General features: G+C 41.2%; 2 protein-coding genes across 9 annotated transcripts in view; one reads left to right on the top strand and one right to left on the bottom strand.

Moving 5' to 3' along the window:
* Positions 1-2589, top strand: part of LOC111072492 (serine/arginine repetitive matrix protein 1) — a 31327-nt gene extending 28738 nt beyond the window's left edge. For 3 of the 4 annotated variants that reach the window (XM_022364459.2, XM_022364469.2, XM_022364478.2), the window contains one exon: positions 198-1700. In XM_022364459.2, the coding sequence (XP_022220151.2) occupies positions 198-451 (254 nt within the window). In that variant the 3' untranslated portion in view covers positions 452-1700. Of the gene's footprint in view, positions 1-197; positions 1701-2170 lie in introns of those variants that run through there. The other variant, XM_041595151.1, reaches the window with a different exon arrangement.
* Positions 2590-5345: 2756 nt separating this feature from the next.
* The window catches only part of LOC111072430 (diacylglycerol kinase eta), a 40747-nt gene continuing 18533 nt past the window's right edge, over positions 5346-27559 (bottom strand). The window contains exons 3-13 of one of the 5 annotated variants that reach the window (XM_022364316.2): positions 22270-22350; positions 13077-13925; positions 12470-13014; positions 11475-12405; positions 11260-11394; positions 10764-11204; positions 9595-10311; positions 8357-8479; positions 7311-7515; positions 6045-7240; positions 5346-5984 (exon numbers count right to left, since the gene is read on the bottom strand). In XM_022364316.2, coding sequence (XP_022220008.2) covers positions 5676-5984; positions 6045-7240; positions 7311-7515; positions 8357-8479; positions 9595-10311; positions 10764-11204; positions 11260-11394; positions 11475-12405; positions 12470-13014; positions 13077-13925; positions 22270-22350 — 5532 coding nt within the window. In that variant the 3' untranslated portion in view covers positions 5346-5675. Of the gene's footprint in view, positions 5985-6044; positions 7241-7310; positions 7516-8356; positions 8480-9594; positions 10387-10763; positions 11205-11259; positions 11395-11474; positions 12406-12469; positions 13015-13076; positions 13926-22269; positions 22351-27559 lie in introns of all 5 variants that reach the window. The other 4 variants (XM_022364360.2, XM_022364341.2, XM_022364349.2 and 1 more) reach the window with 4 other exon arrangements.

The following is a 27559-nucleotide window of genomic DNA, read 5'->3' as shown; positions in this document are numbered from 1 at the left end:
CAAAATCTCTCAATAAGCGTAAATATAATGCAAAGTTCCGCCTCTCTGTAAACCCCTAAAAACCAAAACCCTAAAAAGTGCAAGCCAATCACATAGCGTATCGAAAAATAAACGTAGATCCTTGCGTAACATAAACACTATTTCCAAAACTATCTCCCCCCCTATCCAAACCTCTTAAACCACTGCCATCCCCATAGCCTGGAAGTCGTCCAGTCCTACGACCAGTGGAGGTGCTGTCTATGGCAAAACCTTGACGCCCCATGTAGCTCCAGGCGGAGCTGTGCGCCAGCAGCAGCCGGTGGATCAGCCGCAGGATCAGGTTATGTCATCGTCCTCGTCAACGGGCACTGCATCGACGGCTCGCACCACAGCCGCCGAGGTGCTGGAGAAGGCACGCGACCGTTTCGATCGATTCTGGGGCAGCAGCGCCAGCAAGGAGGAGAGTGTCTAGGCGACAGCAGACGAGAGGACACTCGCCTGAAAAGCATAAAAATGCAAGCAATTATAATACGTAATACAGCCTACAAAACAAAACAAAAATGACATTATGCAATACCTAAACATATATGAATAATACTCTCTCTAATACCCAAAAGCTATGCGAAATCCCCACTTTGACTATGCTTGAACTTTTGATTTCATAGCAATATCATGAAGCTGCATGAACACCTATTAAAAATAATTTCTATAAAACACTTTCACTGCCTTTCCCCACAAAGCAAAACAAAAAAGAAAAAGAATAAACATCATACTGTTGTTTTGCATTCAAAAAAAACCAAGAGAACTTTGCAATATTTCGAAAACATCATGCAATCATAAAAATAAAAATAAATATAGAAAATGGGACAAACATCACCGCAAAGACCCGTCCAAAAAGTGAGGCCATATTCGAAACAGGAATACGAAATATATCTCACATTTTTGTAACTTTCATTAATCGAGCAAAAACCAAGCCGTATATTTGGGTAATGCATAAAAGGTGATCTACGCTGATCCGTCAAAAACCAAAATATAAAGTTGATAATAGATTTTGCACATGAATTACAAAAGGAAAACAAAAATACAAAAGATGATATTAACAATAAATTAAGATACATTTTTGGCTAAAAGAAAACATGAAAATAAATGGCAAATGATGATTAGAAAAAGATGAAAACACACACATAGGAAACATACTAAAATACTACAACACACAAGGAAAAATGATGGATGAAATGAAGGAAAATGCTTTGGAAAGCTGTGAAACTAGTTTGAGACATACGTACATTTCTTATATAACTATAACTATATGTATGTCTGAATAGTCGACAAATATGAAAGATAGAGAAACCTTATCAAATTCATTCGGATTTTGATTACAAGTTAAGCGCTAATTGATTGAAAACAAATGCTTCCCAAAGGGCCATAGCTTTGAGAAATGAAATCATGATTAATGTATGGGAATTTTGTTAGATTTCGTTTCCTCATGTGTATCTGCGAGACACGACACCACTTTCCTTCGCGAAACTGGAAATGCTTAAATGTTATACATCTTAAAAAAAAACACAAAAAGAAACGGTATACCCTTGTAAGCTGAAGTTAAAATTTCATTACCCATAAGTTGTGTGATTAACTTCAGTATTGAGCTTAATTGTTGCTTGTCTATATATTTTTTAATACGAAGAACATAGTAATAAAAAACTAAAATCACAAAAAAAAAAGAGAAGAAGAAGGTTGAGAAAGACAGTTCAATGGTATTTATTAAACAGTTGAATATTTTGTATATGTTTTTCATGAATGGACCTGTTTGTTAGTTGGAAATGATGAGTTGATTACAGAAACCCTATGAATAGTTACAAGATATTACAAGTGCCCCCACACCCCCGACAAGTAATTAAATTGTTTATTAATTCTCATTAAATTTGAATTACTCCAAAATGCATTAGTTAGAGACAAAATATTAAGAAAACTTAATGACACTCTCTGGCAATCTTCAAAAAATCCAAAAGAACCCAAACAAAACAGACAGCAACATGCACACATAAAAACTGAATATTTCCAGTAACAGTTGAATATAAAAAAAAACAAGTAGAACACTTGACACTCATTTAGTTTTAAACTATCGTATTTAACAAATTTTAGGCGACTTTAATATGAATCTACTTAAGAACAAACTTGATATATATTCTAGCTTGTTTACCAAGGAAATGAAATGAGAAATAATAATGAAACACTAAAACCCTACAAAAACGATACCAAAAGGCGCACCACAAAAAAAGGCTTCTTCAAAAACCAATATACATTTTTAGAACTACTTATATGAGTGTCACAAATAAAAGTACATTTCCGTTTGAGACATTCCAAAATGAGAACTACATTTGACATTCACGCCTCAATGCGCCACAAATTTTAAATTAAAAACCAAAAAACCAAAAATCCCATTATATAAAATTAATACAAAATGCAAAACCGATTGATGATTTTTTTCTAAAATTGTCATAAACGATAGGCACACCAAATAGCCTTGATAGAAATGCTAAATAACACGATATAATAAAATTATATATGTACTTGGATGAAACAGTAACAAAATCATATAAAAGAAAACATATATAATAAAAAAAAAACCAAAAAACCAAACCAAAAGAAAAACAAGTGATTATAAAAACTGTATGAATCAAATAAATGAAAAATGCATATAAACGTTTTACAAAACGGTTTTTTAAAGGCGGGTAAATACAATCGATTGGAGGATTGATAGTTCCAGTTCCAACGTCTTGTGCAGCAAGGACGACAGGCATTCGGGTCTTAAATCCTTTGTGCAGGGTGCGTGCACTTTCTGCGTTGATAATGGAGGCCCAGCGAATTTTTTCTGAACGCAGTTCAAGACCAGATAATGCTAAGCAGTTCCAGGTGATTAAATAGCGGACTTTATCTGGCAATTTGAGCAATCTAATGATGGATTTACTTCAAGGAATTTGTATGAAATCCTATTCGCAAAACTGCTCCAACTCCAAAATAAAACAAATACATTTTTGTTGTGTTTTGTTTTTATTATTGTTGGTATTAAGTTTTTCTTCAAGAAAATGTTCTCTATTATAATTGCTGTATTATTGTGGGTAGGAAATATACGTATTTATCTGCTTTATGGCTTTGCTTTTAACTTTACAATATCATCGGAATTCTTCTGGTGTTATCTGGGACTGTAAGTATATTTGCAGAGAGACAGCTTTATACATTTGCTTGGGAATCTTTTTTTGTTTGGGTTTTCTGGTTTTTAAATTTGAATTTCCATTAATTATTAAAACACGTTGTTAAACACTTATTGCTGGTAAATGGTTTTCATAGGCATTACCTAATTTTACTGATTGTAGACGAACTATAAGACTTTGTGTTCAGTTATTATTGCACTTTATGACTTATTATATTATGTTTTTATATTAGTTTTTAGGTCGTTTTCTTTGTTTTGTTACAGGAATATAGAAAGCTGTTATCACAGTATTTTGAAACTAAAATTAAGGAGAAATGATTAGAGTTTGATAATGGGTCTAACTTATAAGTTTTTGAATTCAGAAAGTACTAAAAGCCGATCAGATACACATACAAACATATATATGTATGTAGTATATACTTTACAATATATAAATTATAACTATTTTCAATTGTATTATGATTGCATTTAATTTTTTTTTTTTTAAGTTTCTTAAAGTTTGCTCGAAAATACATGTGTCGAAAAAATGTTTTAAATGTGTTTTTCGTTTATTTTTTACCTTTTAGTTTTTAATTTTTAAATTTGTTTTTAGTATTTTTGTATTATATTAAGTGTTTGTTTTTATTATAGTTCTTGGTTTTTATCTTAATTTAGGGTTTGAAATTGATTTCTGTTTTATCTAGGTTAATCGTAAGCGTAAATGGTTTCACAAATATGTGTCAGAATATTTATAAATCATGGGTATTGCTAATTGTGCATTTTGGGGACAGAAGAAATAGTACAAGGATTCTATTTGGGACTACAACAAATCAATCGAGTTGGTCTGGGCTCATTTATACTTATATATCAAAAAATATAATATTATAGACGTCGCTCAAGTGATTTGTTATATATAAGTATGCTATATTTTTGCCGAAGATTTTTCCATTTCAAATGCTCACTCAATGGGAGGCATTTGAGCAAACATTTGAAGAGCAGAAAACGGGGGGACATTTAGATCTGTGGATTACCTAAAATCTACTCATTATGCAGCTATATATGTATATGTATATTATATTATATTATATTTTGGGAAGAGAAACTGTTGCACGTAATGGTTCAAATCGAAAAGGGGGTGACTTATAAAAATATTTAGCACAATTTTTTTCTTAACAATTAAACGTTTCCTTTTGTTTGATAAAAGTTGGGTTTTGTTTTCTTTGGTTTCACTTAAAATTAAACAATTAAAAGGTATACCAAAAAGGTTTTTTCCGAACACCCAAATCCGTGTTCCCAATGCTAGCTAATTTTCTATACCATATCCTTGTATATAGTACCAAAAATGAATTTGTTTTTAAGGGGGGGTTTTCCCTGGCATCCGGCACCAGGGAATGTAACCGCACCCAAGGGGAGGGTTCTTACCTACATAAACTTATTCTTGAAAAAACGTTGCTGGACTTAACAACTAAATTCATTTAAATTAAAAAAGTTAGAGTTGCTTTCGGTTACCACAAAAAATGACACTTTTAACAGACTTTTCTTTGTTGCAGCTTCTACGAGAGTAATGGTTCTCGTATATGCCCATAAGGTTAGTATCAGTAGGGGCTAAACATTTAAATTTAATTTCCAATAACTATATATAAGTACAAGTACAATTATATGTATAAGTATATTTAATATAATGTTGAGATTGTTTTTTGATTTTGGGGGTTTCATTGGATTTTTAATTTGTAAAATTTAAATTGCTTTTAAATTTAGAATCATATTTGTGTGTTTAGTCATAAGGTTAAATGATTAACTGGGGTTCTGTTGTTTGCTTAGGTTTATCTAGGACTTGGTTCAAAGGGTAAGTGTAGGGATTATCTGTGAGGTTCCATCTATTTCGATTAGGTTAAGGTTTTGGGGCTGAATTTTCAAACACTTAAAAGCTAACTGCTGTTGTTGTTGTTGTTAAATCTTTGCATGTGCCACTACGTTTAAATTCGTTTAACTGCCAATTATTTGTTAAGTAATCCTCGAATTTGACATGAGTACACATAAAACATCAAAGTTACATCAGTTTTGTCTTCCATCGGGGTTATCTTACATTTCTAGGAGCAGAAAATTTTTTACAAGTATCTTTCAAAAAGTATTTTGCTTGAATTATAAACGGTATTGTGTACGTTTATCGTTTTTCTTTTCGTTATCGTCGTTTTCTTTCGTTTGTCGCCCTGGTTCCCGCATACCCATGACATTAGCTAAGCTAGCCTATAAATTAGTGATTGTTGTATGCATTGGTTGCCCCCTCTAAAAAAATTAACAGTCCCTAAGCACTCACCTGTACACTGTCATACACTCTCCTCTATATCCGTATCCATACATACATATACATATCTGATCTCTCGCTGCCAACTCTAAGAGCACATTTCGAAGACTTATTTGCTTTGTACTAGCCGGTTGTACACCTTCACTTCTACATCTTAACTCTCTTAACAACAGGAACCATTCGTTATATTTGCAATTATTTTTAATTCTCACTGAGATCCTTGATGGCCTGGAGTATGCGCTTGACATGACCCACTTTGACCACACCCAGATCCTTGAGATCACGGCGACCCAGAGTCAGGAGCTCCTTGCCGCGAATGTCGTTCTTCAGGAAGCTATCCACATACTCGGATAGCTGCATGGTCTCCAGCCAAGTAACCACCTCGTTGACACTCCAATTGTTGGCCGCTTCGCGCGTGTTGTTGATGGGAGACTTGAACTGCTGCTGTCCAGCGGTGGATCCAGAGCGTAGGCGGACCCAGAAGGGTCTAGACTTGCGACGACCATCGGGCTAGAGGATAATAAATGAACGATTACAACCATAATCAGCTGAATTTGTGTCAAAACTCACCTCTTCATTGGGTGCCAGAACATTAAAGTATGCCCGTAGCTTGCCATCAATGCACTTCTGCACCGAACACTTCTTTAGCTCCATCTCCATATTGGCCAGAGCAGCACTCAGTTTCGTTTCCAGGTCTTCTCTTAGGATGAGACTATGTCCACGATCTCGGAGCAAGGTACAAGCGTCGTCATACAACTGTCGCGAGGAATCAATCACCTCCACCAAGTTGGTGCGAAGAGAGGGACCCTCGAGCAGTTTACCCTGCGGATGAATGCTCTCCAAAGCCTCACTGGCCCGACAGGCCACGCAATATAGATCGTGTTGCAGTGCGGGATGGGAGATGATCAGGAATTTGACCCACTTGACCAGAGAGCTAACAGCCTCAATGAAATTGAGAAGGACATAGCACTCCCGCTCGGAGATCACCTCATCCGTGGAGACAGCGTGCTCGGATGCGGTGGAGGAAGCATCCCTCTGTATGGAGATGCTGTGCTGACGCTGCTTCTCCTGCCAGCTCTTCAGGGAGAGCTCCAGACTCCGATTGCGACAGAGCATCTGTACGCGATTCTTGTGCAGGATGCGAATCATGCCGGGAGGCTGTAGCCATGCCTCGCCGTCCACTTGAATGGGTATCTCCTCGTCGCCCAGAATATTGATCTGCACACTTTGGCACTGGGCAATGCGATGGTGCTGCAGATTGATCAGCCGCGAGGCGGCCATTTGCACAGACCCAAAGACAGCGACAACCTCGAGCACACGATCATCAAAACTGGGACTCAGAAAGATGTCGTCCTTCTTGGTGTTGCCCCAGAAATTGGTGCCGCCCATGAAGCTAGGTATGTTCAATATAACAATACCCTGCAGCTCTGGCAGCGGAATCCTTTGCCCATCGCACTCCAGCTGCACCCGTTGCTCGAGATTCTTGCAGGTCTTCTGGAGCAGCTGCTTGGAGCCAAGTACCCCGTACCACATGTAATTACGAGCACGGGAACGGCACTTCTCTGGATGCTCCTCGCGCTTGTTGTGGAAATCCAGTGAGATCTTGGCATCGATACCAATGCCAAAGTAGTTGTTCATTACGCACTTCTCATGGTAGCCGGCCAGGAGCGTCTCATCCGGATCCATCAATGGGCTGACAGCGGCACACAAAGTATCGGCATTGGCCAGCAGACATTTCGAGATGAAACCGCCACCATTAGCGAGATCTAAATAGGAGTAAATATAATGAAAAACTTACGGTTTAGAGAGAGAGAGAGATGGGCAGGCTATGCTTACTTGGCCAATTGGGCAGTCGAACCAATGGATTGATGATGGGTAACTTTCGAGTGGTCTCCTCTGTGGGCGTTTTCTCTTTGTCCTTGCCCGTTTTGTCGTCCTTATCGCCAGCAGCAAAGTGATCGAAGCCGAACAGCGTTGACCCCATGAACAGGCTCGACTTGGAGCCCTTGAGGGTCTGTAGATTGGGCAGGCCTTCGTTCGGCTGCAAGAGAGATGCATCGATTACATGGGGGTCACTGCAGGTCGAAGTATCGAGTACGTGTCAAAGAGCAACTGGAAAGTCAGCACTAACTACGATACAAAGAAACATGTGGAGTGGTGTGGGTGTGGATGTGGATGTGATTTTGAGTGTGTGTGAAACTCTGTGTGGTGTTTGGTGATTGCTGGCTGGGGTGAGTGTGACTTGCAGTTACTGTTCGTAGGGTTGCTAAGTACTTTTTCAGAGAGAGAGAGAGAGAGAGAGAGTTGTAGTGAGCAAGAGAGAGGAGAGCGACAGAGGAGAGTAACAGAGACACTACTGGAAAACAAATAAATCATAAAGTCAAACCAAATCATAGCTGTAGGTTGGATAGGTAGCAGGTAAGCAGAAGCTACATGTTTATCGGTTTCTTGTTTGTTTAAGTGTTGGTTAACAGAGTTTGTTTACTTATTGGTTACTTTTGCAACACTACTCAAAAGCGAAAACTGACGCAGGTGCTGAGGAAACTGAAACGGAAACTGGAACTGGAACACACGCTTTGTACATAGGATTTTCACATTTTTCGATTTACCCTTAACAAAAATTCACTTACACAAATTGAGGGAAAACATTTAGTCTTTGATAAACGGACTACTTGTAAATTAAGATAGATTTTTGTTAAGGGTTTTCACAGCTCGGTTGCACCGAAGTTTTTTACTCATTCAATTGGTTTTATAGATCAGTATTTTAGCGGCATTTGCTGGGGGGATTTACACATCGAACGAACGCAGGAACGCAGAAATTATTGGGGATATCAATTGTTGGGTGATACCCTTTCCCCGGCTGTGGGGGGTGACTGGCTTACCAGAGGTATGAGCGGCCTGATAAGCGCCAGTGTGGCCAAACGAATATCTGGTTCGGCGACCACAAAGAACCGAACTCTGAACAATCCATAGCCCCGTTTCGTGGCAACCTTTTGGTTTTTCTTCTAAGAAAATGCATTTAGTATTATGTTGCTTTTAAAATTGTTGCGTGTGTATATGCATACGAGTATAGTACATTATGTGGCTATTTATTATTATATATATTGGTTGTGGGCTGTGTGTTCGAAGGTTAAGTATATTCCAAATCATAATTTTATATAGTTTTGACATAATTTTGAAATACATACCAATTTTTTGTTTGTGCTTTATTGTATAACCAATACATGGATGTTTTTTTTTCGGTTTTAATTTTGTTGTGGTTCATAATTTTACGAGGAACTTAAACGTGGCAACAAAACTCTGTGGCTAAATCAGAAATAATGTGGCAAATCATAATGAACAGTCTTTGGAGATATATTTTGTGCGATTAAAATGGTGTTTTGGATATTGAAAAGTTAGTTACGAACATCTTGTATTTTGAATTTTCAACAGCATAATTATTTTTATTTTTTTAAAGATTATGTTAAGGAAAGTTCTGTCGAATTTTGTTTTACTAGCAAACGGTTTTAATTCAAAATTTGATCTAAGTTTGGCTGAATAAGAGCTGTACCTTTGTTCGACTTTTTATGGTTTTTAATATTTAATACTTTGTTCTCTTTCGAAAAAAAATGTGAGTATTGATTTAATTTTCGTAAATTACTTTCCCTTTCAATTGCACATAATATCTAACCAAAAACCTATAAACTAAAGGGAAAACTCGTGTAAAATCCAAACTAAAAACCTGTTGTGATGAATCATTGAATTTGTAGGTCCAGCAGACATACGATAATCACAGAAATCTCTCTTGTGGCTGTGGCTGTGGTGGTTGTGGTGGTGGTTGCGTTTACTTATAAGTACAATTACCTAAAGTCGCTGTTGCTGTTGTTGTTGTTGTTGTTTAAGTGTGTATTAAGGCTGTATGAGAACTGCACTCTGCACTTGACACCAATTGCTCTCGCCTGACACAACCATCGATTCACATACTTCAAAACTTGTTTTTTTTTTTTGCTTTATGCCGCGCTTTGCCGACGATGCAGTGCCAATGTAAGTCAAATATGTGGGGTATTTTTGCGGGGGGTCGAGTTCGAGATCGAGATCGAGTTCGAGGTCGTGGATGGGGAACAATGGGCGGGAGACTTACCTTGAAGAGGCTGCCACAGCTAATCCTGCGACTGGCGGCTGGGGAGCTGCTGAGAAAACGCGCATGCTCCGGATCCAATGTCAATTGATTGGGATTGAAGCCGGAGTGACGGCGATCTTTGTCCTTGTCGAATTCACGTACAGCCAGACTGCTGGGCGCATGACTCGAATGCCGACGAATTTCGGAGGCATTCATGGCGCGAACGCCGAGCAGGCCCGTGCAGGCCATGGTCATGCCACCGCCACCGCAACCGCTACTGCCACTGCCACCGGATGAGCTGGTGGCAGACAACATGGCAACGGCAACGGGCTTGATGCAGTCGCCGCGCAACGGTGTCGGCGGTCTGACAACAACACTTATCTGTGGATAGTTGGGATTTACATCATCAAAGGATTCTTTCTTACACGACTCATCAAAAGTAATGCGCTTTACATCTTGTCCATGGCCCGATTTCTTGGTGGGCGATGTCGATTTCATGTTGCTGGTCAAATTGCGCACACCTGTCACAGTCGAGTCAACATCGTGTATTTCTATTTTAATTGCCGTTTGTGTGGACAGTTCATCCTCGCTTGTGTGTGGCATTGCCACATATTGGGGCTGGGGCACATTCGTTGGCGTTTGCATTGCTGCCATATCCGTGTCGGCGTTGTCTTCATTATCGTTGGCTGCATTTGGATTGTTGCCTTCGTTGTTGCTCCGTTGTTCTTGCATTAGCTGCTGTTGATTGGAGGATTGTTCATTGGTTGTAGTTGGTTTGGGTTTCAGTTTCAGTGAAGTGCGCTTTTTGGGACGCTTTTTCATTGTTTCATTGAGAGATTTGGTAGAGTAGTAGAGTCGATCAAGTCGAGTCGAGGATAGTAGCACAGGAGGCACAGGAAGTTGGTTGGTTGGTTGGTCGGTTGGTGGTGATTTTTGCAGGATTGTTTAGATTTGATTTGATTGATTTGAGGCAAGTTTCGTTTCGATTACACACGAACAACAAAAAGAAAAACGTTTGAAGAAAAAAGAAGAAGCAAACGGAGAGCAACAAAGATTTTTACCATAAGTGGCCATGTCTGAGTACTTCCGATAACACCATAGAATAGCTCTACAGTTACATACTTATATACTGTTTAAGCTATATACAATACTATACTATACTTTATGGCAGACTAGGATCTAGGACATACCTTGAAGCTCTGACGCGCTATATCGTTACCTTCCACGAACTGCGCCAAACTGCAGTAGCGCGGCGGTTCCCTCATCTTCTGATCATCGCATCGATTGTCTATCTCAAAGACAATGTTCTCGAATCCAAACTGTTGTGGATTCTCATCGCTATCCATGCGGGCGAGCCTTGCCATTCTGGGCGGCGAGGAGTTGCGTCTCCTTGGATGCGTTTGGGTGCGGCTCAAGGCACTCAGCGACTTCTTGCGCGGCGGCTTCGGTGGACCCATATGCTCCGAGCAGAGTGTGGTGGTATCATCGGTTATGGTGTCCTGCAGCGCATAGGTTATATCGTGACCCAGCACGGAGCTAATGTCATCCATAATACTCTCGCCCGGCATGGCCTCCGTTTCATCGCTCGTTTCGGGAGAATCAATGTGCGTAAAATTGCTGGCATCGAGATTCTATCGAAGGGGAAGTTGAATATATGTTTTCTTTATGATCTGAGTTATCTCTTACCTGTATAATGTCGCCCAAAGTCTGACCAGCATCTTGCTTGTCGAATATCTCCGAGGCGACGCTGCATTCCTCATTGCTTATGGCCGACAGCACATCGCTGGCTTCGCCTGCCATCTCATCCGAAGAGGACTGATCCTGGAAAGCAGTTACAGAAAAAAACAGTTAAGGAATGTTAGGGAATGGCATTTTATTCCGCTGGTAGATGGCAAACGTACAGTGGTGGTCTGTGCATCGGTATCAATGATTGTTAAACTGGCGCTTGAGTATACATTTTGGGAGTTGGGGGTTACGACAATGCCGGGTACCTGCAGATTACAAGTGTGTACCAATGCCGCCTGCTTTTCAGTGAGCATATTGTCCTCCTTTTCCACATCTAGAGTGCCGCTCGACTCCTGACTCAACAGCTTTCCCTTTTCCATTTCCTTTTCCTTATCTTTGGCGTTATCCAACTCGCGCGTCATGTAGTAGGTGCGCTCAAACACCTCGACGGGTCTATAGTCGGACAGGGGATCCACCAGCGGTTCGCTTGTCATTATGGGCACTCGCAGGAAGTCCACTTTGCGATCGGTGGCCGTGTTGTCGCCAGCATCGCTGCTGGGCGACAGACGATTGCCAGCATCGTCAATGTTGGCCCCGCCACTGAGAGACATGCGGCCCATGCGATAGACTGTCTCCCCATTGGGACCCTCCTCCATCTCCTGGATAACATCCACTCCCGAGCTCCTGCGACTGTCCGCAAATTGCCGTGGTGCTGGCAGATTAATGCTGTTGAAGAAGCTCTCGTCCACCGAATCACGGCGCGTGTCCGGCAACGGAGAGATGCAGGTGAGGCGAGAAGTCTCCATTGTGGGCGATATAATATTGATGGGTGGTATTATGGGCAATGGGGAGCCACAGGGCGTGGAGTCGCCAGATGTATTCGTTGGCAATTTGAGCGACTCAAAGGGCGTGATCGAGAGCTTACGCTGATAGCGTTTGGGTCGTCCCGGCTCCGAATGCTCCACCACATTGTAGATGGCACGCTTCACGCTATTTGCACGACATTGGAGCGCCTCCTTCTCGCTGGAACGCAAGGAGCGACTGTTGCGACGCTCCTTCGAGTTGATTTGATCCTTTTCGTTCTTTTCGATTGATATGTTTGGGTTACTTGAGAGCAAAGTGGGGGAAGTTAGAAAAAAGTTGGAGTAAAAGTAAAAGAAAGTAAACTCACAGCAAGGATGGATTGGCGCCCGAGGTGGATGCTATGCTACGCGCTATGAGACTCCTTATGGTTGCTATCAAATCATCGCCACTATGGGCACCCATTTCCTCCTCCTGCAGGGCATCGAGCAGCATATTCAGCTTTTGCTTCAGTATATCGCACTTGACGCTCAACTGTTCGTCCTCCTTGTGATGCTCCGAGATGCGGGACACCAGATCGTCGACTGTGTCGCACAGATTACGCGTCGAAGTGATCAGCGTCTGGGTATCATTCGTCTCCACAATGAAGCGCAGATGGTGATTCGCCGAGGTCACCATGCCGGTGAGCATGGCCTCCTGTTCCGTGGTGATTGACATTTTTGGTATCTTTGGCACTGCAATGGCCTTCTCGAAGACCATGATGCTCCAGCGATCCAGCATTTTGGTGCTGGCCGATTCATAGCGTTCCAGAATCTGCGGCAAGTGGGTGTCATCGTCGCAGCTGGAGCCCCAGCCCAGAACTCTGGCCAGATCGTTGCCAGTGCCCAGCGGCATGACAGCCACCTGACATTGTTTCTGCAGAGCAAAGTTTTGGAATAAATTTTAGGTTGACTATGGCAGATTCGTTGAGGACTCACATGCATATTGAAACGATCGATTTCGCTTAGCACCCAACCCACGGAGCCATCGCCCGAGCAGACCAAAATGCGAAACATCTCAAAATGTCGAAAGAGTCGCAGGCCCAGACTGGGACCCGTTGAGATCAGATCAAAGACCTGAGCGGGATTGAGGAGCTGCTTGAAGCGTCGCAGGAACTTGACGCCCTGATTGTCGCCGGACTTGGAGTTGACAAAGACGAGCAGGGGCGAGAAGTTGCCCCTGGGGCTGGCCACATCCCAGGCATCATCAGTGCTAATTGAATGCACACTGGTCGGCGGCACCACGGATAGCTTGGCCGGTCCAATGGGACAGGCCACCGCCATCTGTGGTCGACAGGCCACATGGCATGTGGCCCGGCACCAGAGGCACCTCCAATCCTGCAGTCGCAACACCGAGCCGCATGTCTTCTTGCACACGGCACACACGGCGGACACTGGCAGATTCCCCTCCATCCACTGATGCGGCATAATGATGCCATCGGCCTGCTCAATGATGTCCTTGCCCACACTCGCCAGCGTTGTCCACTTGCAATTGGCAATGGATTTGGCCGCACAACGCTTATGCACCTTGCACTTGCACACCTCACAGCTGAGGCCATGGGATGTGACGCCGGAGAGGGCATCCCGGCACACATTGCAGTAGGTGGGTCGCGCATGCGAGGTGGCATACCAGTGATGGTGATTCGACAGGATGTCATGCTGTTCGATGAGAAAGCTGTCGCCACGCGGACGCTGCGGGGCCGTGGCCGTCTTCAGAGAGCCCAGCCAGTCCTCCATTTCGCGTCTGGATTCGGCGCAGAGCACCAGCGAGCGAGTGGGTGTGATTATCTGCAAGAGAATTAGAGATTAGCGATTAGATTAGAAATGGGAGTAGAATCCGTTAAGACCAGGAACAGCCAGAAGGTTTCAGTGTTGCCTCCTAGGGATGGTCCACTGATTATGTCAGTGCCTCAAAGACAAGTCAAATATTTAACAATTCTAATTAGCACTTAACCCGCAACGGAAACTGGTATACATACTCATCGTCGTAATGTACATAAGCCATACCACACACGGATGACGGGGCCAGCTTATTAGTTGTGTAATCAAATGAGGGTTTATTCGTGTAGTGTTCGGGGCAGGAGAGGGAGGCTCCTCATTAATATGCTAATGCCTGTATTCCTGTTAAAGGATAATGCGCAGATAGCTGAGAGCCAGAGACATACACGAATTTCAGTCAGTGCCAAGCCCCTAAGTAGTACAAGCCGCTGTATGAGCGCCAATTCAAGTGTCCATAACATAACCATAACCAGCCACCCCACCCACGAACACAAGACTCGCAAGCATAATTAATATATCCAACCTTCGACCTTCGTAGGAGGGTAGGGAAACCGCCGTGGGCTACCTTAGTGAATTATGATGGGGTTGTTCTCTCTGCTCAGAATTTACGACGCACATGCATGTCCTTCCGATGGCCATGTTTTCATTACATTTCTTCCCATTTTTTACCCTCTTTTTTTATTTATTTTTATTTTTCGCTCGCATAGTTATCGCATTTTGCGGTCAAGTTTGTTGGGTACATAATAAGGTATTTTATTGACTTAATGGACTGCTGCTCTCCTGTCTAGACACGGTTAACTTATGACTGTGTTTGTTCTTTACCCATTACCCATTAATTTCTGTTTTAATTAGATTTCGTAATTAAGTTTTCTTGGAGAGAGAGAGAGAGAGAGACAGAGGGAGACAAAAAGGTATTAAATATTTCGAGGATGGCATCAACACACACTCCATGGCACCACAGAGTACGTATTCCCGCTGCCAACTGCAGTTGACTTAACCAAGAGCTCCGACAATGACCAGTTGACATGCCAATGTCAGGAGCTGTGACACGACAACCGACGACCCCACAGAGTGAGTGGAGTGTGGAGTATGGAGTGTGATGAGTGCAGAGTGGTTCTAAATGGAGTGGAGTGGAGTGGAGCAGAGAGAGCCAAAGCGAGTGCAATTGGCTCACCTTCATGCCATAAACCGCACAATGTCGGTCTCTGTTGTGACAGCAAAGTGAGCTCTCCGAGCCAATCGACTTGGGGGCCAAAGTGGCGACAAGACTTGGCCACAAGCCAGAACCAGAACCAGAAGCGGACTTGACCCGGATGCAGCTCTTTAGCTTTGAGGCTTTCATATTATCATCAATAAATCATCCGTGTGCCGCCCCCAAAGAAGCTGATGCCAACCCCAAACCTCAAGATGGAATCTAACCGCAACACTAATTGCATTTTAAACGCATTAATTACACACCGACTACTCTCAGCCTGAGTCTGAGTGGGGGTTGGTGGTTTTGCGGGCTCCTCCATTCAGCCAATGCTCCTGGAATTTGCAATCAAAAGTGGTCTGGCACGGTCGGATGGGTTCTGTTGCCACCGCAGCGCCAGCCGCCTGTTTGCATATTCAATGTTGCAATTAATGTGCAACCACAGCCGCAACGCCATCACCCATCGAACCTCATGGCCTGCCTGTGGCATTTTAACGACCTCTGCCTTTGCACCATGATGGAGGAGCAGCACTGCCGCAACTGCCGCCGCCACCGAAACTTCCACGTCTGTCGGCTTTTTCCTGTTTTTTCAATTAGTCTAATGTGAAATGGTTAAGTGATTCCCAATGCACGTGCCTTGGGTCTGGGATATTGCCTGGGGCCTGGGGTCCTCTCTCTCACTCTCTGACTTTGACATTTGCAACATGGATTTGCTTTTAAGCGAAAATCCGGAGCGTGCGGTTCAGTTCGTTTGTCAGTCAGCCGCCAATTACCAAAGCCCGCATGCATCCTTCTCCTCCCCTTTGCCACACGAAAACTGTAAAATTTATTCGAACTGCAGCTGCATTTCATTTCCAATTTATTTTGGGACCATTTGAGGTTTATTCTCGTCGAAATGTGGGCGGAATTTATTGGCATAGTAGGGGATTTTCTGTCATTTAATGGATGCCGCAATGTAATTAAATTTAAATTTAAGAACAACATGAAAAGGTGTTCCCTTGGGGGCATCTCCTATTCAAAGGCTAAGCTCCCGCTGACTGCCATTTTTAATCACATTTTCATATTTCATTGCTCTCACTTTTTATGCCATGTCTGGCACCTTGGGTCATCACCTATCGGCGTCAACGGCAGAATCCAATCTGCGGGTTAATAAATTCTCGTTTGTTTGCGTGTCCTTTGTGTTGACCCATTCGGCAAACGGTGTCTGATTGCAATTTTGCGCTTCTTCTAACATGTGTGTGTGTGGCTGCTACTACATGGGTGTGTAGCGTCATCGCAGCGGGTCTCCACTTGCAAACAACACAAAAAAAAAAAAAAGCGAAAGAAAAATGTGGCAGAGTGGCCGTAAAAACAGGGCACACGGTACAACATAAAACTGGCAGCGACAGCTGCTGCTAACTGTTCTGCCAATGCGGAGCGACACACAATGCAGGTCCCTAGATTCCCCCTCCACTTCGGCGACAAACATTTTACGGGCGAAAATCTTTCAATATTCCAATCAATAAAATTATTTATGACCTCCTGAAATGCAAATTGATGTTCAGCCAAGCGCAACGAGTGCCATTCAAATGGAAAGGATCAAAACTTTTGAGCGATTAATTGGGTGTTTAAACAACAGAATTAATTCATATTGAATTAGGCTTTAATCAGTTATTCCCGTGTTGCCTGCGCAGTTTTCCCAATTCTGAGTTTCAAGCATTAAGCTCTTTTTGGTTGGATATCTGTGTTGTGTGTTGTGTTGTGGGCGTGTCAACCCAATATAATCGCATTAAATTTTCGGTTGGTATGTGTAATCGTAAATCGCCCAAAGCTATTGACACAGGCCGCAGCAGCCTCATCTCGAAGGCTCAGCAGGTCGCGCTCTCCAATCACATAAACAAACAGAAAAGAAACCGCTAAGACACATGCACAGTGGTCTGCATTATCATGTTAGGAAATGGTTAGAGCTCTGGCTGATACTCAAACGAAAGGAGAAGCGCACCCCTTCAACAAGAGTTGAAAGAGTTCCTCTTGAAATTGTTGACGTGCAATGTGGAAAAACCTTTCTTGGATATTCTTCAACTTTGGGTAAATATTTGTAAGGTTTACTTGAACATTTCTTTAAAGGATTCAAGTGTGCAGAAGCTGACGCACATCCTTGGAACATGCCTGAATATTTAATAAGCATTTTTCAAGGTAGAAATGTATAGTTTTAAAGTACTTTTAGGAGCCACCTGTGCACCACTGTGCCACTTCAAACCCAAGGCGACATATGCCAGAATTCATTAGGCCCAAACACCGAAGTGGCGCCCACCCAAATATTCATGACAAGGAGCAACAGAACAGAGCAGAAGTCCAAGAAGAAGCAACAGCAGCCAAATTACGCATACGCCGCATTGTCCCCCAGTGAGCACATCAAAACCGTTTTCGTGTCTCTGCCAGAAACACGTCTTCTGTTTGTACATACATACACATATATATCTGTATATACATATATATTTATGTATATTCCTTGGCTTATTTCTTAGTAAAGCCCCCGAGAGGCAGACACACGCTCCCATGCTTATTTTTTCATTATCACCGCAGAGTCAAAGGAAAAGAAATGTTAAAATTACTTTTGAAATTTTAATACCCGCCTTGGTGGAAAAAGGCCTTTGGCTGTTCGACCAAAGTTTTCGGTATAGTATGGAAATTTCGTTAAACTTTTGCTTAAAAAATTTTATATTCGTGTTGAAGTTTTTCAATGGCAAAGCTGTATACAAATTGTTTGTCTTTAAGAAAGTGTTTCAAGTGGGAAAATACTTGGAAGCTTATGAATCATTAGGTTTTCTTCGAATTTGAATGAGTTTATGAAATAGTTGGAATTGGTTTGAAAGGTTTCAGGTTGCAAATTTCTTTAACTTGCGTCTGAATTGTATGCTACAGGCTGAAATATATATACATAGTTCCAACATCTTATGCACTCCATGAATAAGAGAAACACTTCCATAATTGCCTTTCAAATTGACTCTACTTCTTCTTCCAGTCACAGGCACAGTCTCATTTGCAAGTCTAATGATTTTTAATTGCTGAAAATAAAAAGCACTCGAAAGTAATTTCTATTTATGTTTGTTGTTGGATTTGAAGACCTGCCACGCGTCTAAATAGAGAGTTCCAGGAATTGGCCAACGAGATCCTCGTTATAGAAGCAGGAACACATAAACTCTACCAAAGTTATAGACTTTGCCAAAGACTATTAACACATTTGCGTTGGCTTCGTGTTGTTTGGCAACTTTTTTCCACCAAGAGTTTTCTTTTTTTTTTTTTGTCTGCCACACAAAACATTTATATGGCTAAAATGTTATGAGTTTTGTTTCACTGTGTTGAAAGAAATTTCAAAGTTCAAGGACATGTGTGTGAGGGGACAGGACAGCCTTCAGCAGACCTTAGAACTGAGGACTGGGTAGGAGAGTGTGTTACAATTACCTGGCACACACAGGTCCTGCCCGTGATTGTTTCTAAATTTTTATACATATTCCAACCACTGGGCGGGCCAAGCTAACAAAAGAAAGAAAGAAACTAATAATGCAATGCTTGGCTTTGTACGTTTTTCAATTGGGTTTCCTTTTGAACATTTTTCTTGGAAAGCAAAACCAACTGAATATGAATGAACAAAGTCAACGATATACTCGTATGTAGTAGCTTTGAAATTGAAATTTAATTTGAAAATTCTTTCAACAGAATATGTGAAAAAACATTTGACAACACACACACGCACAGACATTCATTTATTAATTATGCTTGTTCCCACGAAATCTTTCATCAATCTTTGTAAGCCAAGCCATCCATAAGAGCCACAACACAATACAGCAGCAAAGATAATAGATTTGGCAAACCCTTAATTAAAACCAAAGCCTAACAAACACTAATTGACAAAGCAAATGTCACTTGACATTCAACAAATTGGTTATATTCTTGGTAGAGCATTCAAAACTTTTCACACTGCTTCCCACTGCCCCATGGCTGGCAATCAGTGGAAGTCTGATTCAAAATTGTTGACTCCAAAGTTGATGTTTGTTAAACAAGAAACCAGAATGGGAATCCATCCACCATTCAATTATGGAAATATTTGTGATTGTGGGCATAACTTTTGCTGACTCCTCTGGCTTTCTGGTGGCTTTCTGGAAATCAATTAAGTTTTGTGGATGCTGCGTAATTTGTAAAAAGAACATGTAATGTTTCGGTGGAAGCAGCTGCCTCTAAGGACTTGCATTGCGTATACGCAAGGAACAAGAGTTGGGGCCCCACCACAGCCTCTTTGCATAATTGATGTCGAAGAGGCTGGCAACTTCGATGTGTTCGTGGTGAAGGCAATCAATCAACTTGATTGCTATTACAAATTCCATGCCACGAGAACAAGCAAGGAGCAACCATTTGAAAATTGTTCGTTAAATGGAGTGCGTAAATTATTGCTACCATGCTACCAGAATGTTCATTGTTACAGCGCTCACCCAGCGCTCGCATTCCTCCCTTCGATATGCAAGTAGTTCGCTGGGTTCAAACAAAAGCACTCTCTCAAGGTGCCAGTAATTTTATTTAATTAGCAACCTAATTACAGAAACCAGAAATGCACTTAGACATCAAGGTGGGTGCTTGCCTTGTCTGCCTCTAAGCCGATTAGCTCATTAAAATCCACTTGTTAGACACAAACAATTATGGTAACGAGTCAGTCATTATTATATAAACTTCCATTCAAAAGCCAGACAATGGCACAAGAAAAGGAAATATCTTAACCTTTTAACTTCTCTTACAAACAATATTTTCCATAGTTTGATGAATAGAAAAGGACAAAAAGTTATACCAAATGAAAGATGCTTTTGTGTAAATTAAATGGAAATGCAAATGAAAAGTACATTTTGAACCACTTCTATTCTCAGATTTACATTATTAAACTGCGACTCAGCAGGGTTTCTATGGGAACAGCTCCTCAAAGGGATTCCAACAATGCGTATATGGCACGTTGCACGCCGTCTTGCAGCCATGTAAACCAATACTAATGAAATCTGTAAGCAACGTGTTGTGCCGTTCCCATTCCTAAATATTATATATTATTTAGTTGAGTGTTTATTTACTATAAATATCGCGGTAGTCTGGCAAAGTAAGAGAATAATATTGTCGACACTGCTCGATCTGACTTGACGACTGTCTTATATTATTTTCCATAGTTTCATGAATAGAAAGCAGCAAAAATTTCTACTAAACGAAATATGCTTTTGTAGAAATAAAACGGAAATGCAAAAGCAAATGAAAACTAGATTTTGAGCCACTTTTATTCTTAGATTAGTTCAACTGCGACTCAGCAGGGTTTCTATGGGAGCGAACTCCTCAAGGGGATGCCAACAATGCGTATACACCACGTTGCACGCCGTTTTGTAGCCATGTAAGCCAATCCTTATGCAATCTGTAAACAACATGTTGTGCCATTCCCACTGCCAAGTAAGTACTACTGTGAAGCACATCGGGAATCGTCTTGAGGCTTAAACAGCATTGGCAAAGGGATTGTTAACAATGCGATTACCGCTCGACAAACCTCTTACGGGTGTCGTGTCTGTCTATGTGTCTGCGTGCAGAAGTTTGCGGCACGTGGCAAGCAGCAGGTAAGTTGCCGCTTACGTGAGGTCTTAAATATCTGACACAAAGTTTAAACGGCTTTCGAACGCGAATAGAGTGTCTAAAATGTCATCTATTTGCACACCACTCCAGTGCATAGAAATACTATATTTTAGTCGTATTTTTCAACGGAAATGCCAGGTTTTTCTATAAACTGTTTTCTTTTATATAAATTTTGATTGAATGTTCCGCTTATTGGTTTATTTGTAGCTGCAACGAGGCTTGGATTCTCATGTTTGCTGCGGTTTACTGCCACTGACAGGCATTTGCCATTGACAGGATACTCGTTCACTCCAGCCTTGTGTACTCTCCTTGTGCATAAAAATTGAATGCCAAAAAAAAAACCCTCTTGGCAACCATTGTTGTGGTTTTTTCCTCCGCTATAAAACTTTAAGCAGCACCAAACAGAAAGAGAGTTTCACACATAAAACTTTAAGCAGTGTGCAGACAGAAAAAAAATTTTCCGCTGGCTTTAAGTGAGTCCTTCAAAAGGAGGGTGGGTTCCTTGCTTAGATAACACCTAAACCAATTCTCCGAGGGCTTCACAGAGTTAGGAGCAGCAGATAAAAAACAATAAAAAACGATGATGGGCGTCGCCTTTAGCTAATAACATTTTCCCCGAAAGAATGGGAAAAAATCAGAAAGAGCAACAGAAAACCTTTTGGCAATTTCCTGAGCACGCGTATACGCTCGGCTCGTCGAATTTATTATTTATATTATAAAGAGATATAAGATATATATACGGATTTTTATTATTGGGCAGGTTCACGCAACGGAAGCTCCCATTCGGCGGCTAAGCATTCCAATTCCCCCCCATGATCTCTCCTCACACACACAGACACACAAATGCCCTAATTTTTCGCATCAAATGTTGCGCATTCGTGTGAAAAGCAGAAAAAGACACAAAATTTAAATAAATGTATAAGGAATACGAGCAACAGACTCTGTTCATGGCAGGAGTCTGCCTACTTATGCTAATTTGGCATGAATTTTGCTTCGATTTCTTTTGTTTTTCCGCCTTGGCTTTTCCGGGATTTCCCCCTTTTTTGTGGCTGTATTGATATCGTTTATATAGAAATAAAGAAAGAAATCTTAAGGTAGACCCAAAGGTTGATCTGGCTTTTCCTGAGTGAGGAATGATGACAAACAGGAAGTGTCTGATACTTTTGCCTATACGAGTATGTTTATCCTTCGGCTCTGACAGCAGCATTTTCTTTTGTTTTAGTTACTTCTGCTGCCCTTCACACTGATTCTCTGGAACAGGCAGACGAAGGTCGGCAGGTAAATGTAAGTAGAAGTTTGCCAAATTAATAGCTAATAAGTTGAAATGAAACAGGTGGGCCGAATAAATTGCCAAACTAATTAGACCGAAGCACCTAAAGCCAAATAAAATATTTACGCAAAACCAAAAATTTTTGTGAAGGACCGAGGACCAACTTTTCGCATTACATTTTTATGGCTTCGTATTGGTTAATTATGTCTAAGGAATATTTTATGCAGCAGTCGGTGTCGCTACTGGTACTTCTCACTTACCTGAAAACTATGATTTACGTTCTTGATTCCACACTCAAAATAACACAAATCCGATAGGTCAATCTCATCGAAAACATCGCACTGAAAATAAATATGCAAAATATTTAGATATAAGAAATTGATATAAATATTTAGGCAGCAGTCAAAAGGACACAACCCTTTTGCCACATAATAAAATATTTTTTTAAATTTTTGTAACAAAAAATTTCTTTTGTGTTGCGTCTACTTTGTTTAGGTTTTCGCTCTTTCTCTGATGTTGGCACAGAGCCAAGCAATGAGAGGCGAAAAATATGTATATATCTTCCGTTGTGTTTTCCGACTTAATGGAATGCTTAAAGCCGACCGACGGCCGCCGGCTATTTTGATGTGGCTCAGAACTCAGACTCTCTGACGGCCTCGTTTTTTTTTCTTTTTGCCCATGCCCTGGACATGTATGCAGAGCATGCTAGCATCATGCCTTGCAGGTCCTTTAGGAAATTGAAATGTTTCACGCACACACAAACACACAGTACAGCACGGCGTTGGAGAGGCCGGCAGATAAATGGATATTTACGAGGCAACAAAAGCCAGCAACAACTGCTATTGTCGACGTACCCAAACACATAATAGAAATGTGACAATGGGCCGGCCAGAGAACAAGGCATTGGCCAATACAGAAACTCAGAACCCAATAGCCAAACCCGAAAACAAAATCCAGTCCGTACCCAAAACCCAAAGACCAGAGGATACACAGGGAGAGAGTGAGAGAGTCCAAGCCCGATCCCCAAGGTTTTCGTATGCCCAAGTAGTTTTGAACATGCTGAAAATTGGTTTTCTTTTGACTCGTCGAGTGCTTCAAAAAGTTTGATTTTGTTTGCGGCCCCCAAGGTAACAGTTGAAGACCCTCCACAGAAACACAGACCGAAAATTATTTGCTCCAAGGTGAAGGTAAGCAAACAAGTTTTGTATTATTTTTATACATTTCTCTGTTATTTATTTTATTTGCTTCAATTCCCACACCAATTAATATTTGATGATTGTTTGTGGAAAACGTAAACTTTAAGTGAGGTACAAAAATCAATTTAATATTGCGCATACGCCGTGTGCATGTGTGTGTGATACGACCTCCACTTTAATGGCATTTGTATGTCAACCCGCTGCATGTCTGCCTGTCTGCCGTCGCCGTGTAAAAGTATCACTAAGCACAAGGTATCTCTGTCTGTTCCGTTTTTTCTGTTTTTCTGTTTTTCATATTTTTCTGTGTGCTCAGCCTTGGCATAATTTATTCATGGGAAGACAGCTCTGTGGCTCACTGTGTGTGGACTTCCTGTGTGCTCTGCTCTGCTGGTGTTTTTGCTGAATTATGTCAGTGGCACATTGCGAGACCATGGACTTATTATGACACCTAAGTACTTCAAATTCCATTTACATTTCGAGGTACATATTTCAGGTATTCAGCAGAGCTCGTTCTATCATATTTCTTTTGTGTTTCTGGGTTTTCCCATTGAATAAGGAGACACCCCAATTCCTGCCACAAATCCCTAATAAGTTGCTTTGGCGTATAATTGATTGAAAACACAGCCATCACTCAAAACCCTAGAGTGGATATGTACATACATACAGACATCTGTATGCTGTTCGAGGTGGAGGGAGCAGCTTAATCCGGCAGAGTGAGCATTACAATAATTAAACTTATACATAAGCAAACCAGCAAACGGAAGGACTGGCACACACACTTGTACATTGTATGAATGTGCACAGGAAATGGGGGAAAATTACCAACCATATTCGCGTCTGAAGGATGTGCTGTACTCCGCGCAGCAATCGTTAAAAATCAGCAAGGATTTCGAGTACTTTCAGAACTCAAATTGTTGGCCAGGGCTCCATTACGAGCTTGAACTTTTGGATGGCTGATTTAATACACTAAGAATACTGGGATTTTGTACAAAAGAGGGAAACTTCTATTGTTTTAAAATAACTGGAATTCTATAGATGATTTAATGTAGAATGGATTCAAAATGATTTCTTGCTCTCATACAGAAAATATATATAATAATATTAAAAATGTACGTCCAAGTGTATCTTAATCTTCGACTACTCTTTCTTGCCTTATTTCTTGGCACTCTCTAATAGCTGTATCTGCTCTCAACAGTCTCTGCGTTTTCCTGTTTGCTTTGCGTTTTCCGCACTTGTTAAATTAAGTGAGTCCCAGACATTTTCCGCCTGAATTGATATCACAAATCTTTAGCCTGCCGACGGCACAAGTCCTTCCAGCACCGGGCGGGATCTCATTAAAAGCCCAAAAACGAAAAGAAATATTTATTCTGTCGCTGTTCTGTTGTGCTGTGTGTATGTTTGTTTGTACATTTGATTATATTCGAGTGTGGAAAATCAATAAAATAATTATTAAAAAAACAAGCTGTAAGAAAGCTGCAGCTATTTTTGAGTGGAAAAACCCAACACACATTGGGGAATTTGTGGAGGGGAGAGACCATTTTTTGTGTGTGTGTTTGTCTGGTTTCCTTTGGGGGTCAATCACAGACATCACATTAAGGCAAATTGCTAATTTTGTGTTATCTGTGTTATCGGCTTCGGGCTACGGGTCCCCTGGCACTAACCCAACTTTGATTGCATTATACAGAGATTTTTTTTGTTGGAGAAAAACTGCCTCAAATAATCATTAATTTGCGCACTTTCAAGGGTTTTTTTTTGGTTTTTTTTTTTGGGTCTCTGCCACCTGGCGCACAAAATGCTTTTCCTTTTCTTGCTTATTTACTCATTTATTTTGCTTTTTCTTCTGCTTGGTTTGTGTACAGCTTGCAGAAAAGTTTTTTGCTGTTGGCGGCCATTCATATCAATTTCATGGCATTACTTTCGCCTTGTATGGTGGGAGGAGGCGGGTGGACTTGGCCATTTTTTGCACGCCAAATCACTTAATGGGGAAAAAAGATCTGGCAGTCATTAGAATTTAGTATATTTGAGACTGCAAAAGAAACTGCTGACTCGTTAAGCCGCCAACTAATTGAACACCGTTTTCGGTAGAGATTTGTACAGGTTACTCAAACTTTAAGTAGAGCAAAATCAGGGAAAATCAGTGAAAAGCTTCAAGAAAAGTTCTTTGAAAAATCTCAAGGCAATCTCATTTCCATATTGATATCAGATTGATGGGTAGCCCCCCAACCAACTTCCGTACTTCCTGCCTTTCTGCAGCGTTCTCTTCTCTCTCTGTCTCTCTCTCTCGATAAAGTTGTTCCTTTTGAAATGTCACTTCGGGTAAAGTTTTGTTCGCAATTGCATTTCAACTATTTGCAGTCGGCTGAAAACAAGTCAAATATTAAAGACATTTGCGCTGTGACTTTCCCAAAGTCCATTTTGCATCTTTCCACTCGAGAGAAAAGTTTGCTCTCTAAGACAAATGGAGGAAACAGTTGCCTGGCGTATTCCCAAATGGGACAGGGCCATAGGCTCCTCCCCAGTTCCATTGCCATTGTAATGATGGCGGAATATAATTTGTATTAAATAGCTTTTGGCTACCCTTCAAGGCACATTTTCTGTGGTAGGAGATTCTCTTTTTGGGTGGCAAGATGGGCGGTGTCGTGTTAGAGGTGTCTGCGGGGGCGTGCCACGTTTCATTTGGCGTGTCGGAGTGGAGAAGCTTGAAAATTTTGACATTTTAATGGCATAACTTGGTGGCCGCACCCCCAAAAATACTCAAATAAACCACACCCATCCACTCCCAGTTGCCTACCCAGACCTCGATCCAAATTCTAGTTATTAATGTGCCATAACATCGGCAGCCCGGCCATCCCCTGCTGTGTTCTGCCGATGGAGAAGGCTCCTCGCATTTAAATACTTGCAAAATGCTAATGCCCGTGCAAGTGGCTGGTTCCTGCCACATACCACCTTCCTTTTTGGGGGCTACCCTTGATTTAAATTTACAATATTCTAAATAAAGCATTGCCGCTGGTGCCATAAATTACCATCTCAAGACAAAATTCCATTTTAATGGAGAACATGAGACATAAATCAGAGCCAGAGCCTAAGCCTTCGGGTAAACTGAATATTTAGGATTAGAAATTGTGGAATTTTTGTAATCAAAATATGTGTGTCCCAGTGGCTATACATTATTGATTGTTCTAATAGCAATACAGTGAGAGAAAAACGAGAAGGAACGTGTGAGTCGCTTCTGGGAACGCGACTCTACTTATACCCGTACTCAGTCAGTATATACATTTTTCAGCATATGATTTTTTAGAATTAAAGAATTTACAAAAATTTTTTTACATTTTTGTTGCTACATCTGTTATCTACATATACATATACAATGTATATTCTACATCTAACATGTATATTGTACATGTACCATTTAGATTCTACATCTCCTACGCTCCGGCAGAGTTTGCGAGCGAGAAAGAGAATCAGTAGCGTGTTTCATGCAGGGGAAGACGGGGGAAGCAACAAATTTTCGTCCATTGTGGGGGCGGGGCGAAATTTTTAAATACACTTGTAGCAGTGTGATATCACATGAGTCTGGAAACCAAATTCGGTTGCCCTAGCTTTTATAGTCTTATAGATCTAGGCGCTCAACAAGACGGACAGACAGACAGACAGACATGGCTATATCGACTCGGCTATTGATGCTGATCAAGAATATATACATATACTTTATGGGGTCGGAAACATTTTTTCTTTCTCTGCGTTGCACACATCCACTTTTACCACAAATCTAATATACCCCTTAACTCTTTTTTGAGTACGGGTATAAAAATAGCAAAATAGCACAAGAAGAAAATACCTTAAGACCGCCAAGAAGTCGCCAAGAAAAGAAATGCAATCCAATAAACCAAAAAAATAAAATAAAATAATCCACCCTTAACTGTTTTTTGAGTAAGGTTATAAATAGGCAAAAGATAACTAAATATTCGTTGGAAATTCTAGGAAATATATTATAAAAATAATGTAAGTAAAACTATTAAAAATCGTATATGAAGAGAGTAATAATAGTATTCCTTTGAATCGGATTCCTCTCAGATCAGTTTAAACATATTCCTCATGAAATATTGATTTGAAAAAATTTTCCTTTCAGTGCAAAGCGTTACGCCTCTTGGTACGCCTCCCATATCATCCGCACAAGCAATTACTTGTGACCCACTCATTGCGAAATGAACATTTTCCCCACTGCATACGTTTTTTAAACAAAGCCCCAAGCCCCAGTCAGCAATTAGAAGCATTTAGTCGTTCTACTGGGTGTTCGGGCTGGGAGTATGTGGCACAGAAGGACAGGGACCTGTACAGGGCACAGTGCCAGCTG

The sequence above is a fragment of the Drosophila obscura genome, unplaced genomic scaffold (assembly GCF_018151105.1).
Source record: "Drosophila obscura isolate BZ-5 IFL unplaced genomic scaffold, ASM1815110v1 contig_4, whole genome shotgun sequence".
In the NCBI taxonomy this organism is placed as follows: Eukaryota; Metazoa; Arthropoda; class Insecta; order Diptera; family Drosophilidae; genus Drosophila; species Drosophila obscura.
Note: the sequence above shows the minus strand (reverse complement) of the source record. Positions and strands in the feature narration are given on the sequence as shown.